The 15,801-nt window shown below is 46.2% G+C and overlaps 1 protein-coding gene across 15 annotated transcripts in view; it reads right to left on the reverse strand.

Moving 5' to 3' along the window:
* Prkag2 (protein kinase, AMP-activated, gamma 2 non-catalytic subunit) overlaps window positions 1-15,801 on the reverse strand; it is a 243,548-nt gene that overhangs the window by 2,636 nt on the left and 225,111 nt on the right. For 12 of the 15 annotated variants that reach the window (NM_145401.2, NM_001310480.1, NM_001170556.1 and 9 more), the window contains 9 exons: window positions 15,314-15,395; window positions 13,335-13,393; window positions 11,619-11,664; window positions 9,791-9,845; window positions 8,514-8,640; window positions 6,124-6,289; window positions 5,685-5,722; window positions 3,761-3,907; window positions 709-802 (listed from right to left, as the gene is read on the reverse strand). In NM_145401.2, the coding sequence (NP_663376.2) occupies window positions 709-802; window positions 3,761-3,907; window positions 5,685-5,722; window positions 6,124-6,289; window positions 8,514-8,640; window positions 9,791-9,845; window positions 11,619-11,664; window positions 13,335-13,393; window positions 15,314-15,395 (814 nt within the window). Of the gene's footprint in view, window positions 1-708; window positions 803-3,760; window positions 3,930-5,684; window positions 5,723-6,123; window positions 6,290-6,957; window positions 7,044-8,513; window positions 8,641-9,790; window positions 9,846-11,618; window positions 11,665-13,334; window positions 13,394-15,313; window positions 15,396-15,801 lie in introns of all 15 variants that reach the window. The other 3 variants (XR_389738.4, XR_880821.3, XM_017320595.2) reach the window with 3 other exon arrangements.

The raw sequence follows: 15,801 nt of genomic DNA on the forward strand, positions 1-15,801 counted from the left end.
TGAAGATGAGAAGGAAAGCAAGAAAGGATTGCAGAGCAACACACAAACACAGAGTGGGTGGTAGGGGGAGACCTCAGCATCTCAGTGCCTGTCCTAGAAATAAATCAATCAATCTATCTATCTATCTATCTATCTATCTATCTATCTATCTATCTATCTATCTATCTATCTATCTATCTATCTATCTATCTATCTTCCTACCTATCTACCTTCCTATCTATCTTATCTATCTATCTATCTATCTATCTATCTATCTATCTATCTATCTATCTATCTTCCTATCTACCTTCCTATCTACCTTCCTATCTACCTTCCTTCCTTCCTTCCTTCCTTCCTTCCTTCCTTCCTTCCTTCCTTCCTTCCTTCCTACCTACCTACCTACCTACCTACCTACCTACCTACCTATCTATCTATCTATCTATCTATCTATCTATCTATCTATCTATCTATCTATCTATCTATCTATCTATCTGCCTGCCTGCCTACCTATCTGCCTGCCTACCTATCTGCCTGCCTACCTATCTGCCTGCCTGCCTGCCTGCCTGCCTTTCTTTCTCTCTCAAGCCGGGTTCGATTATGTTCCCTGGTTGACCTGGAGCTCACAGAAATGCACCTGTCTCTGCTCCCCAGGTGCCAGGATTAAGCACATGTGATATTATGCTGGCCTAAAATCTGCATTTTTTTTTTTTTTTTTTTTTTTTTTTTTACCTGCTGGTGTGAGGATCAGGGCTTGCAGGATGTCTGACAGGGAGATAATACCCACAATGCTATCTGCTTCATTCACTACAACCAGCCGATGGACCTGCAAAGAGAAAAAGTCCAGGTGTGAGTTTACTGTTTGTGTGTTGGGTGCATTTGCTCATGCCTCTGTGTGTGTGTGTGTGTGTGTGTAGGAGGGGTACATTTGCCCATGTACACAGAGGCCAGAGGTTTCTTTTTGTTTTTCATTGCTTCACTTATTTTATTTATTTATATTTTCTGTGTATGAGTATTTTACCTGCATATATATCTGTATACTACACGCATGCAGTGCAGTTGGATGCCAGAAGAGGGTGTCAGATCCCCTGGCACTGGAGTTAAAGATGGTTTTGAGCAGTCATGTGGGTGCTGGGAATCCAACTTGTGTCCACTGGAAGAGCAGTCAGTATTCATAGCTTTGAAACCATCTCTCCAGCCCTACGTTAACTTCTAAGACAGAATCTCCCCATGAACCCAAGGCTTCCCACTACACTAGCCTCCCTGGCCACCAATCTCGCCACCAGGGCTGAGGTTCCAGGACCATACTGTTGCCCCTCGTGGGTGGGTGCTGGGATCCAAACCCAGGCCCTCAAGCTTGCACAGCAGGCGATTTATCCACCGAGCCACCCTCCTGGCCCACATGTGACCAATGCAATGAATGTGGCTAGAAAGCCGGAACTGCACAGTGGACAGTCTGCAGAAAGGGTTGGACCCAGAGGTAAAAATCTAACATCCATGCTTGACCACAGCAAGAAAAACCAGCCAGTTCTGTCTGGTGAGTTTTCAAATTTCAAAGTATCGATAAAGGAACGATACAGACCCCAGATTACTAATCTTGATCTCTGTGTTGCATGTGTGTAGTGGGCATGGAGACCAGGTTAACACTGGGTAATCCTTCTCCACAGGGCCCCTCTCGCTAAGCCTGGAGCTACACTGGAGGTCAGCAGACCTCACCGATGCGCTTGGAGGGTTTTTTTGTTTTTTTTTTTTTTTAAACTGTAAATGGACTTTGGGAATTACCAACAGAGTTATCCCCTACTCCATCACACCTCAATTTTTTAATATTCAGTCTCAGTGTCTTGTAGCCAGTAGCTAACTGGCTTTAGATGGCAAACACGTCTAGGAGGCTGTGGGACTGAGGAGTGGGCTCCCTGCAGTCCTCTCCTACTGTGGCTTTTCTGTGACATTCAGGTATCAATGCTAATATTCAAGAGGCTATGCTGAGGCAGTGAGGCAAGTGCAGTCGCCTTGGGTGCTCTCATTTGAATGAGAGAGCAAGCGCACAGTGTGGAATGGCAGGCCAATGTTTTGGTGTCATAACTTGCTTTAGGGTAAATCACTGTTTGCTCTGGTTAGCTACCTATGGCCCTGCAGAGAGTTATCTGGTGAAGGAATTTTAGTAAGAGACATGTAACTGAGAGAACAACTTATTTACATCCTATTTCCCTTCAATGGCTTCTTTCAAGCCACAGACCTGCAAGGATGCAGGTGTTCTCCAGTTTCCTGCACCGATGTGAACACCATACCAAGCAGGAGGCTCCTGTCCGTCCTATTGTGTCCAGCTGGCCCCTTCTCTATGCAAACACATGAGTGGCAACTCCTGAAAGCTTACTGGCCTCAGCACCTGGTCTGTTCTCATCTGTAGCTCTTACAGTGGATTCCATCACAAAGGTGTCCACTGTCGTCATAGGGAAGGATACCTTCCCTATTGCTGCTTATGATCTGTGCATATGAAACAAGATGGATCTAGAATAGTTTTAAAAAAGGAGAGAGTTCCCTTTAAAATGCTGTGCTAAGAGCAATGAAAACAGCCGGGGAGGGGAACACTGAGAGAATGAACTCAGATGCCATGTGGAGGTTAGACCCTGTAGGATGGAGGCTGGGCTCTCCAGGACAGCAGCTGGACTGTGTGAGGTGCAGGGGAATTCTAGCAGCAACGTCTCTCAATGCAGCACAGGACTTTACATGTGTAGCTTTCACTGAGGAAGTTTATGGACGCCTCTTAGTGATCTCCAAAGTAATCAGGCATTTTGCCTCTTAGTTTGCACGCCTAAATTTATAATATCAAAACAGCCTTGTTACTGGGAGCTCATTTTACACAGTAGGGAATGTTCTGGAAGGAACAAAATTGCATCCTTCAGTCCTTGATAGTGACACTTGAGGGGAGGGATGGAGAAGGGACAAGGGTGCACAGGAGGCCGCTCCTAGTCCTGCCTGAGGAGTGCTGTGGGGTGAGAAGGTGGATGGCAGGCCCTACAGTGGCCCCTCCCCTCCTTCCTGGTAACTCTGTGCAGGTACACTGGAACATCCCACAAGCCCTTAAGTGCAGGGGAGTGCAGGGCTTGTATGTGGACACATGGACAAACATTTGAGATCACTCACACACACACACACACACACACACACACACACACACACACACACACACACACACACACACGGGCAAACATTTGAGATCACACACACACACGCAAACATTTGAGATCACTCTCACACACACACACACACATGGGCAAACATTTGAGATCACACACACATACACACACACACACACACACACACACGCAAACATTTGAGATCACACACACACACACACACACACACACACACACACGGGCAAACATTTGAGATCACACACACATGATATCAGAGTTTTGTTTTATCTTATTATCATTCATTTTGTTAAAATAACATGATACATTTTTCCTTTAATGTCCCAGATGCTCTGACAGGATGCAGTGACTAAAAGCCCCCCAAGCAGCTCTTGGTTTTCAAGTGTTCCCTTTTTTTTCTATGAAAGTATCTTGCCAATATTTTCCACTCACAAAACCTCATAAAACTCAACTCAGCAAGCCTTCCCATCTGTGTATCAAACACTATTCTGGGGTTCAGAATGCCGTGAACCCACTCCCATTGTACAGAACCCGTGGCCTGCCTCCCCACCCCCACGGCCCGGCTGGGTCGCAGCCTCCCAAGGCGTCTACTCATGACTTGCTCTGAGTGCTGGGCTGCGGTCCCTCACCTCGGCTCTCACTATCCTGTCCACGATGGTCTCCAGTGTTTCCAGCTTACTGCACTTCACCACACCCTCAAAATACTGCGAGCGGTGCTGCAGGGCCTGGGTCACTGTGATGTCCAAGTTATTGTACGTTTTCTCAGCAGCAAGATTCTGTAAGAGTCATAAGAAAAAACTACGTCCATCACTTCCATTTGCATGAATAAGTGAGCTGATTTTTAAAAACATTAACTGTAGAATCTGGCATGCCGAGTTCTCTTCCCAGCTAGCATCATGCCTTCAGCATGGTTACCTCACTAAACTCAGTCACATTCTTAGGTGAACCTTGATTACGGAAATGTTCATTTGTGGTTATGTTGTTAGGGTGGGGAACTGAACCCAGTATTTTATGCAAACTTGGCAGGTGCTCTACCACTGAGTTACACCCTAAACCTCTCCCCCACTCCCTTTTTAAATTTTGAGTCATGCTGTTTTGTATATTTAAAGAGATTTTCCTTTACTTATGCCTGTGTGCATGCACACACACATGCATGTCTCTGTGAGTATGAGTATATGCATGTGCAGTACCCATGGAGGCTGGAAAAGGCCATTCTGTCCCTTGAAGCTGGAGGTACGGGTGTTTGTGAACCCTCAACACTGACATCTGAACTCTGGTCCTCGAGACTCACATCATGTACTGTTAATCTCTGACAGGTTACATTTTGAGAGTGTCTGTTGTGGAGGGGCCTGATGCTGTTCTTGTGAACCAATCCCCTAATGAAAAAAGGAGCCAATCACTGGGTGAGTAGGCGGGTTGAAGTACGTGGTTGGCATGGTAACGACCTGCCAGTGGGAACCTAGCAAGCTGGGTGGAGAGATTGTGGAGTTCAGAGTCAGAGTCTCCATGAGATAAAAACAGGTCGGCCATTGCCTGCCAGTGCATAGCGGGTCAGGCCGCCGGAGCAGAGGCACAAGCTCTGGACCGTGCCAGTTCTATTTTTTTTAATATTTCCTGCAACAAGTATTTTCTGCCAGGCTCCTCCCACTCTTGTCCATGGAGGCTCTACACCCCACATAAGCAGTGTCTCTTGAGAAATGGACTGACATCTGCCGAGGCTGACATGCCTCAGAGGGAGGGCGCCTGCATCAGAGTCTCCCAGTGGGTTCCCAGAGCTATTCGGGAAGTATGGGACTTGTTAACATCAAGAAGACCAGAAATCCACGGAGTCTCCCATGACCCCCACCGATTTTAGTGGGTCCATTCATCCAAGGTTCTAATGAAAAGATTTCTGGATTAATGAAATTATTTTTGGTTGAACCGAAAAACAGCTGCAAAACCATAATTAGTGGCAGGGTCAAAACTGTAGCAAAATGTGTGTCCGTTTCCGCTATCAAACCAGTTTCCCTTTCTTGGACACAGTATGAAACTCAAAAACTATCTTAAAGATGAGTGGGCAGCCAGTGTTAAAGGCAAAGGCACCAGTGAGGGGACTCAGGTCAGCAGTCACGACGTGCTTGGCTTTAAGAACCGCGGGAGACTAGGGCCTAGATCTTAGTCTCCTGGCTGTCTTCTTAGGTCAGTGTCTCCCAACCTGAGCAGGAATCTGCACTGATGAGGGCCCAGCTCATGTGTTCACTGAGCACCCCCATCGGCAGAGCAACCCCAAAAGAAATGTGGTCAAATAAGGCTCACGGGCTGTAGGGACGGAGACAACGAGCTCCCATCAGAGTGCCCGAGTAAAGACCATCACAGATGTACACACGGCTCACTGGTAAAGCAATATTATCAGATATAGCTCCCCTGAGAGGAGACTGAAATTCTCCAAGACTTTCACTGGAAAGGTCAGGAATTATTACATCATGGAATAAACAACTTAATGTATTTTAAGTTTTCATTTGTTTTAAAATGCATTCTGAATGACAGGCTTAAAAACATGAAAAAAATACTTACAATTACATCAAACTTGGAATAAATATCTACAACTTTTCCTAAAAATGAAAACATATGTTAGAAAAACATTTTAGGAACAGTAATGAAAAAAAATCTATCTATCTACCTATCTACCTATCTACTTACCTATCTACCTATCTACCTAGCTACCTATCTATCTATCTATCTATCTATCTATCTATCTATCTATCTATCTATCTAATCTATCTCAGTCTTAACTAGGTAACTACTGTGGATAACAGTGTTCAGTAAAACAAACGGGCTTGTTTAGAAGTAAGCAGGAGAGGGTATTTTGATGTAAACTGAAAACGGAGCCTGCTTAAAGTTATTTTCCTGACTGATGACTACTGAGCCGCAGCCCAGCACTCGCTCCTCCTCCGCTGTCTGCTCGCTCACTTCCCACTCATCCAGGCCCAGGAGCAGGCGTGGCCTCACAGACCTGACTCATCCACCACAGGCAATGCGGATATCCGTCTCTCCACGAAGATGTTCAAGGCTTTGATGATGGGAGTGTCTGGGTGAATGAAGGCAATATTGTGGTACGTTCCGATTCCAAGCTCATCCAGGTTCTGCTTCATGAAGGCAGGCTTTGGCATGTCAGACATCTGAGCAAGAAGAGACGTGAGAATGTTCTAGAACCCTAGCATGACCTCTCAGTGTGCATACATCCAGATCTGAATGAAGAACTATGTTCAACAAATTAAAGGCAAGTCTTTCCTAACAGTTAGCTTGGTGTCTCATTGTCATGAAAGTGTTATCCATCAGAACTGTCTCTCTCAAACCAGCTAACCACACGTTGTCTTTGTATAAGAAGCGATTCTAGATATTCAGTTTCCCTTCTCTTTGAACCAAAACCGTAGGAAGATGAGATCGACAGGTTTGTCTGGGAAACTAAGACCTGAAAGCCAGCACTGAGTGACCCCTTTATTCTTAGGTGATTTCTATTCAGCCCTGGGATCTGAAGCGACAGGAAGCCCTGTGTGTTTGCAGATCCTAGGCCTGACTGGCTACGACTAAGCTGCTCCTTGTTCCCACCTCCAATGACCGCACGCTTCCCGGATGGACCCAATTTCTCACTATTAACAAAGAACAGGCCGGCTGAACAAAGCAGACAGACCTTTGAAAATGCACTTCCCTTTTCTTACTACCTCAGAGGAGGAGGGGTAAACTGCAGAAAGTCTAGGATCAGGCTGGACTACAACAGAAAAATGTCTATGGTTTCAAAGATCCACCTTTTATAAAGGGCAGAGTTGATGCCATCTTCCTGGTGTACCTTATAATTATCAGGAAAAGATGAACAATTAGAAGAAACAAAATGTTCAAGTCAAAGAGTTCATCAATATTCAAATCATGAGACTCCTAGAAATTTAGAGAAAAAAAAAGAGAGAGAGAGAGACCTATTAGGTCACCTAATCCATCTCACCACAGAAATCCCCGCTTCACTGCCTGCCTTTTGCATGCTGGGGAGGGTATCACTACCCTTCCCCAGAACGATCCTGGTCCAGTAAAAATCAGGCCATCGTGTTTGTTTATTTAAAAATATGTATTTTTTTTTCTATCTGAGAACTCCTGGCTGAATATTCTGGCTGCAAGTTTCTACCTGCCATATTTGCCCAAATTAAGGCAACTTCCTTCTCTTCAGATTAGATGAGTGACACCATGAATAAGTGCTAACAGCACCAGGGGACTTCGTTGCGTAAGGACACCTCATGCAAAGCCCCCAGCACAGTGCCTGCCAGTGGCCAGCTGTCACACATGGGCTCCAGAGGCTGAGCCACCAGCCTAGCAACCGTGGGCCTTGAGCACCTGCCCCTCTGCCTAAACCCTTGGTTCCTGAGATGTCTCAATAAAGAACGCTTCTACACTCCCCATTACCAACTGACGGACAATACTCCTTGCTCGCTCTTCTTTAGTTGCCTAGTAAATGCCACGGGCATTTCAGCAAATTATTCTTCTCCCAATTTAATCAGGAAATGCGATTTGTCTCTGGATGCTCAGTTAAACTATGCGATCAGCTGGACCACCCGCACACGTCTCAATCACTCAACCCTTGACACCTCTGTAAACCCCTGGCTCTGCAAGGCTGCCTCCAGAAGATCAACGTGGGCCCTCCTGGAGACTTGTATGCTTAGTTGGTTCCTGATGGGGAACTGCAGACAGGACCCTGGAAAAGCTCCTTGGAAGACGCTTTCAAGTGTTCCCTTTAGAAAGATCACTTCAAATGGCCTTTCTGAGCCATCAACACCTCTGCTGTGCCTCCTGGCTAATGACCACATTCCCGCTCCCCTGGAGCCTCCTCTAATACTACAGGCCACGGGAACACAAACCACAGAAGTCCACTACGGTGTATCTCTTGCTCACATCTGTTCTGCCTTGGGAGTCTCTGGCCGCTGCAGCTGAGAATGAGGTAACCCCAGGGATGGTGTTTTTCTGCTCATGTTTCTAAAACCATGACCTCAATAAACACACCACAAGCGACTTCTGCCCTAAAGCCTGGCTCCCTCCATGCATGCCATGGGCCTCAGTGAGACTGAGGTACAAACTGCTTACTCTCCCCACCCCCTGCACGAGCCTGACACATCGCCCGTCCTCAGGGGGCATGCCCTGGTTTTATTATTTTAATACTAGGACTAAAAGATTTAGGACGGAAAGCATTTGAGTTGGTGTCAGCTTGGAGAACACACCGTGCACACAGTAGTGAGTTGAGAAGCTGAACTGTTGCGAGACGGAGACCTTGGGACTAACGGCTTCCTCTACCGAGAGCACCAGGAGCCCGTTTACTTGATGTAAGTGACAGTCAACGTAACTGCATCTTTAGGGGCTACTTACAAAAAGCTGGAGGAACTTGAGGATTCTTTTGTGGGTAAGTATATAAAGTGCGTTCCCACTGATAGGGTCAATAACTGGCAATCTGTGGATTTTATTTTTGATCAACGAGTATACAGCATCGAAGAGGCTGCGGGAAAAGCCATTAGAGTCATTAGGAGGCTTTCAAGAAAAATCAGAAAACCTTTGGACCACCCCAGCTTTACAGTATTCTCACTGCTTTTACACCATAACAAGCGGTTCATTAGTTTAGAATAGTCACGGCAAAGCTTTACTCGGGAGCTCTCCATTCCTCTGCTGGCATATCTCAGATTCAGGGGACATGGATCTCCAGTAAGGCAGGGTTTTAACAGTGTGGCCAGGGATTTGTTTAAAAGGAGGCAAGCCGCAAACCTCCAGGAAGGCCAGCAATGACCTCAGCACTAAGGCCTGGTGCCAGACCCCTGGGGTGCCTGCCTGCCCTGCCAGTCCACCCTGGGCACTGCCCTTCTGTGTCCTTTTTGTCTTTTGCCACCACTGTAAAGAAGCCTATTGGGTGTACCTTCCCCATCCATCTGGAAATGAGGCAACAAAACCAAGTGTCTTCTCTCTCTAGAGCTCTTGGGCTTAAAAGTGTCTCCTACTCTGTCCATCTTGTGCTGAGAGCCAGAGGCTGTGCCCAGCATGTGCTCCACCCCCCAGGCTGTTCCTGAGTCCTGCTTTGCCCTTCCAGCTCCTTCAAGGCTGCCTCTGGTCTGGACTGAAATCACTGTGGGAGTGTTTCCCTGTTCTTCCCAGAATCCAGCCACTTCCACTGAATGCTGGGGTCAGGAGGGAAGCCCTGAGGATCAATAACTATGCTAGGATCCCTCTACTGATGCTGCCACAGGTGAGCTGGGTGTTCAAAACCGATTAACCTCACAGCCAGTCGCTTGGATCCACATGGTCGCCCCACCCTTCGCTCTACTCCCCCCCCCCACCCCCCCAGTCTCAGGTCTCACTAAGTTGTCCAGGCTAGTCTTGAGCTTGCTAGGTAATAGCCCAGGTTGGCCTTAAAACTTGCAATCCTCTTATGTCAGCCTTCCCCGAGGTGTAGGATTCCAACTGTGCGCCATCGATGGGTCTGGTTTTGCTGGGATGTCCAACATCTTTCAACCTCTGGCATACTATCTGGATTGAGGAAGCGGGCCCTAACTAGACTGGGAGACATGTCTGTCTACTTCTACTTATCCATCATGGCAGTAAAATATCTAAATCGCAGAGAGTGTTTTCAAACGAGGGAGGAGAAGCTTCTCGTTTACCTCGCATCTGGAGAGATGTTCACCAAAGGCTTGAAGGTTTCTTGTAAGTACAACTCTGCGTTTGTAGAAGGGAAACACAGTCAGTTACAGACCTGCTGTGTGTAACGCTGCTTTACATTCAAAGAGGCTCAGCCGACAGGAAATAACGAGACAAACCGGAGACCCAAATACAAGATCATTTCATTTACCCCAAACGACTGTTTGCAGTCATGGTTATTTAATGTGGCCTCAACTGTTTTCAGGACATTTTATTTGTAGGAAAGGCTCTGATGCAGAGCAATGGCAGCAGAGGCCACTTGGCCCCATCAAGGTCACATGACTATCAAGAAATGAACATTTACAGAATCCCTTAGAACAGATTTTCATAATCTGGGAAACAGCATCACTCTAACCAATTTTCTTCAAACAATCTTGTTGTATTTCACTCAATCGATGCTTAAAACCCATCATGTTGGAATTCTTGCTAGCATATACATGTTTTCTTTGTAAAGAAATCAACTGTACTTAATTTGGTTTGCTGAGGTCTGTATGCAGAAGGTATCTTGAGAACATCCTGATATTGTCTCATCTTCAAGTACCCCGTAGGTGGAAGTGTAAGTATACCTAACCCACAGTCAATGGGATGCACACAGCACAGCTGCATGAGAGGAGCCTGTCTTGGTTGTTGATCGTCATGTTACTTACTGACAGGCCATCTGGATGACATGCTGACTTCATTCATTCAGTCTGCCTTGATAAAGCCAGGCTCAATAAAATATCCCTTGCCAAGCTTTCAAAATCATGTGAAATTAAAAGGGCCTGCCTCTGCTGGAACCTGGAACGCTCCAGTTGAGGTTACGATTTCTGTTACCTTGAAGGTTGGTCATCCTGCCAAGCACATGATGGGAAAGAGCAGACTCCTAATGCCTAGCTACAAAGCCTCCTGCGGTTGGCCCCTCCCTTTCTACGCAGCTTTTCTTGAGCACTGGGCCAGGGCTCTTCTGCTCTGACCAGTGGGAGTCCTCTGACCGTATCCCATGTTCTGCCATGCCCACTAGGAGTCTTTGAGATGACAATTTTCCCATCATGGAACAAGAGTTTAAAATCTGATCCCACTGTAGGCAAAAATCACATGACTGCAAAGGATAAACTCTGGCAAACAGTTCTCTTGTGTGTGTCAGTGTGCTCTGTTGTGTGTGCATGTCTGTTTGTGTGTGTGTGTGCCAGAGAATACCTCAAACGCTCTCCACCATGGTTTTTTTGTGAGACGGTCTATCAGTAGCTCCGGCTGGCTAGCAGTGAGCCCCCTGAGACTCACCTGTCACGGCATCTCCACTGTGGGGACTGAGTGTGCCCCACTATGCTTGGCTTCTATACAAGGATTCCGGGACTTAGTTCCCATTCCCAGGCTCACACAGCCTGCACTTTAGTCCCCATGGTGTCTCCCTAGCCCAAGAGTTCCTGAAATGACTTCCTCATTATTCCATCTGAACTGTTCGGTTAGAGCCTTTCTCGTCCCAGTTTTGCTGTATCGGTAGAAGGATAGTTCAGCTTAATCTAGTCAGACAGCTCACTCTGCCCCACACCCGGGCCACACTGACAAACATCTGATGGAGATGCTCTGTGCTCAGCTCACTCAGGCCACACACGTGTGGCTATCAACACAGTCTATCACAGAGTGACAATGTGGACATCAGTATGGACGTCCCTCAAAATGGGGAAGCAGGAAGCAGAGTGTTGTAGCCGATAGGCTGTAATCCAGTAACAGGGCATGATCTGAGACGTAAACCACGCTTTCACAGAGCATCTTCACTGTGTACTGAAGAGTACAAGACCTGCCAGAGCTTACCCCTCCACGTTTCAATCTTATGTTCTTCCAATTCATAAATCTGTACCTGCAAATAAGAAAAATCTGTATCTACAACGTGTTACCATTCACCCGGGCAAACAGCTCTGCTCCTGTCATTTCTGTTTGTAATTAGAAAATTAGGGGATACAAGGAGAACATATTTCCAAGTACTAAATAACAGTGTTAGCCTGTTTATGTACTTATATTTCATTCATTCCCCCCCCACACACTTTTTAATTTACTGAACAACCACAGAGATTTTCTATATGGTATCTTCTGTCCTTTATAACACATATAACACAGAATATTCGAAGTCTGGTAAAGCTTACTTAATTTTTCTCTAAGTAAAATATTTTTTAGTTAAAAATTTTTTAGTAAACAGATGAAAGTAACAGGTTTTAGGGTGGCCCTTCTTATTTTGTATGCATGTATCATATACATCATCTCAGTCACCCTTTCATGTGCTTCCTCGCACCCACCCCCCTAGCTGTCTCCCTTCCTCCCACAGGCAGCCCTTCCTCCTGTTTTGATGGCACACACAGGCCTCTACCATCTAACTCCCCGAGGTCCTTCTCCCTCCCTACTGCCCTTCTCTCTTCTCAGGCCACTTTCTACTTTCCTGTCCTATATATAAAGATCTTCCTTCTGGAGTTTTCCTCATGAAGAAACTCACTTTTATATTTGGGAATTACAGGCATATTATCACCCAATGACAGTTTGATCAAACGATGGGTGACAAACATGACCGTAAGAATCCGCCCATGTTGTGGCCATCTCAGTCTGAGTAAAAACATTTTGCTGTGTTTATTCCGTGCGATCCACTGGTGCCCTGCTTCTTAGAACAGCTTCCCTGTTAAAAATGCCTATCAGCAGGTAACTGACCATCGCTTACAAACACACGGGAGCTACTTCTGCCTTTCAGATGCTCCATAGAGTAGAACTAGTACACAAGTGACCTCCCCACCACAGTAGACAAAACCAAAACTAAGCTGTGCTTAATACAGGGTAGACTGGGTTTCAGTTCAATCTGCCCTTCTAGAACATCTGGGCTAGGTGCCAGGGTGTCTGCCACCAATGGCATCCAGAACAGTCTTTTCTATTAGCAGGGAAGAGTCAGAACTGAACTTCTTCAATTTCCATTTGTATGTCCTCTTTCCTAGTTTCCTTATAGTGGCTATAAAACCACAACAGAGGGGCTGGGACTGTAGCTCAATGGTGGAGGACTGCCTAGCAAGCCCAATGCCCTGAGTTTCCCCCCAGAACTGAAATAAGATAAATAAATCCTGGATGAGTGAAGAGAGACTATCAAATGCCACTCAGAACAAGAGGCCTGCAAAAATGAAGCCCTGTGGTCACTTTATCTCCAGGCTGAGGCCCCCAGGCCAAGCACTGAGAGGAAGCGGGGGTGGGGTGGTGGGGTGGGGAGGCAGCACCATCCTGGTCCTGTCCCAGGAGATACCGCTGCACACACCAAGCTGCTAGCCATCAAGCAGCAGAAGCTCACACACGTCAGGGTCGTAAATGAGGGAAAAAAAAAAGCAGTCATCACTCTTTCTTAAACTGGTGCCTTCTCAAAGCGTCCAAAGATGCCGTGAGGCTGAGCTCACCGTTACTCGTGTGGAAGTCTTACGCTGGACTTCACTATGTATCATATGCACTGGGAAAACCCATCCCATCCTGACCACATCCACACACAGTGAGGTCCATGCCACTTACCATGGGTGATTTATAGTATCTGTGTAGGATATTTATGAAATCTGTAATCGTGAGCATTCCTGAAACAAAGAACCGAAGGTTACAAACAAAAGGAAGGGGCGGGGGAAAAAGCTCTGTGGTTGAAGTACTTGCCATATAAGTGTGAGGACAGGAGTCTGGATCAGTGTGGGGGCTCACTTGCAATTCCAGCCTTAGAAGGCAGAGACACGGGATCCCTAGGATAAACTGGCTGGCTTACTAGGCATACTGCCAAACTCTGAGTTTGATTGAGAGACCTTGCCTCAAAGAGTAAAGTAAACAAGTAATGGAGAATGGCTCCCAATGTTAATCCTGGGCCTCTACATGCACCCCCCCCCATGCATATACATATACACCACACACACATGTACACATACATGACTACATATACACCCCCAAGATCACACATGCAAATGTGCATATACACATACATGTAAATGTGCACACACATACATGACTACACACACACATAGACACACAAGCACACAACACATACACACCACACACATGACTACACATACACACACACACCACAAGCACATACGTGACCACACACATGCATAGATGCATATAAACCCACATGTGCAAATGTGCATACACACATACATAATTACACACACATATATACACATGCAAATGTGCACAAACACATAAATGTCTATACACACACACACACACACGCACAAATGCATGTATATGTGCACAACAATACACACCTATGGAAAAAGAGACAAAATGACATGAAGAAAGCAAGCTTCCAGCGGCAAGTGAACCTGCAACATTTACTAGAAAATCTTGTAAAATACCACCCAAAGATCTCAGGCTCAGCTCAGTGTATTAAAGAAAGGGCATACATATATTCCCTACTCTAAGCTAGGAGTGCAAACTGCAATCTAACAGGCAGTATGGAATCTCAGTGTTTGGCAGATTAAGAGAGAACTAAGCAACACTCATAAGGTACTACAAAGACTTGTAGCTGCCTGTGAGTAGTTTTACATGTTTCAGCAGCAGATGCTGAAATTCCCTAAATGAGATGGAGGTGGGACTTCTGGGACACCTGGACTGTTTCCTGAGAAACATTCTGAACACAATGGGGTTAGCAAAGAGTCACCATTTCATTGCAGGCTTACTATGTGCTGCAAAGTAGAATTGTGAGGGTGACAAAAAAAAATGTTTTCTCTAAGAATATTATAGTCTAGTGGGAGAACAGACTTAAGTAGTTAAATTTCTGAGAGCAGAGCAACAGCACCGTTAGGCCACTGATTCTGGCCACATGTGACAGGGTCTACATAGTCGGAAGGCATACATATTTTCCCCTTTCAGTGCCAGGGTCAGAGCCAGCGCCCCGCACATCCTAAGTAAGCCCCACAACACTGACCAACACCCCTAGTTCTTGCCTATTACAGACAAGGTCTTTCTATAGCTTAGGCTGGAACTTCCAATCCTCCTGTCTCTGCATCCCAAGTGCTGGGATTTCAGGCACGTACCACCATGCCCAGGGCTCACCCTGCATTTCTGACAGCTTAATGATTTAGCAGACATTGATTGCACTCACAGTCTGATGCTTGCTGTCATTTACAAGGTGATGACCAGAGCCAGCACACAGCCCAGAGCAAGTGCCTTGAGCTCATTTGACCACATCTGTGGGGATTTTGTTCTCTGAGCTGATAAAGACACAAAAACAACTTTGGTGTGCTCAGAAACTGCTAAATTAAAAATGCAATACTCCCTCAACTCCAACCTACTTGAAAAGCAAAAAAGACCGCAACAAGCTCACAACATTGTCTTAAAAACACTAGTGGTCTGGTCTGGTCTGGTCCAGTATGCAAAAGCCAGAAAGTTCTTCAACTCAGAGAATGTCAGAATCAGGCTGAACCTGCAGGGATGGAACCCTGAAGCCCCCTGCTCTGCTGGGAAAGAAGGACCCTTCCCAGACAGCCTTCCCCAGCCGCGCTACTAACCTACAAAGCTCTGCTTTTTACTTTCCCACAGCGGCGCTGCACGGACTCCGTTGGCTACCAAGGCAAAGAAGGCCTTTTTGACCTGGAAAGAAACCAGAAACAAAACATCCTTTTAAAGTCCACATTTTAGGAGGAAAATACTCTCAACTAAGGTTTCAACAGACTCTTACCAGTAATTACTGGTGATAAGTGGTGTAAGTTTGGTAGGTGTCTTAGTCAGGGTTTGTATTCCTGCAGAAGGTCTATGCAGCATACACTTCCACACTGCTGATCATCACCAAAGGAAGTCAGGACTGGAACTCACACAGGGCAAGAACTTGGAAGCAGGAGCTGATCCATAGGATCAGCTTCTTATAGAACCCACGACTACCAGCCCAGGGATGGCACCACCTACCATGAGCTGGGCCCTCTCACCCTTACAGCTGGATCTCATGGAGGCATTTCCTCAAGGGAGGCTCCTTTCTCTGTGATAACTCCAGCTTGTGTCA

This window comes from Mus musculus, chromosome 5 (genome assembly GCF_000001635.26).
Source record: "Mus musculus strain C57BL/6J chromosome 5, GRCm38.p6 C57BL/6J".
Lineage (NCBI taxonomy): Eukaryota > Metazoa > Chordata > Mammalia > Rodentia > Muridae > Mus > Mus musculus.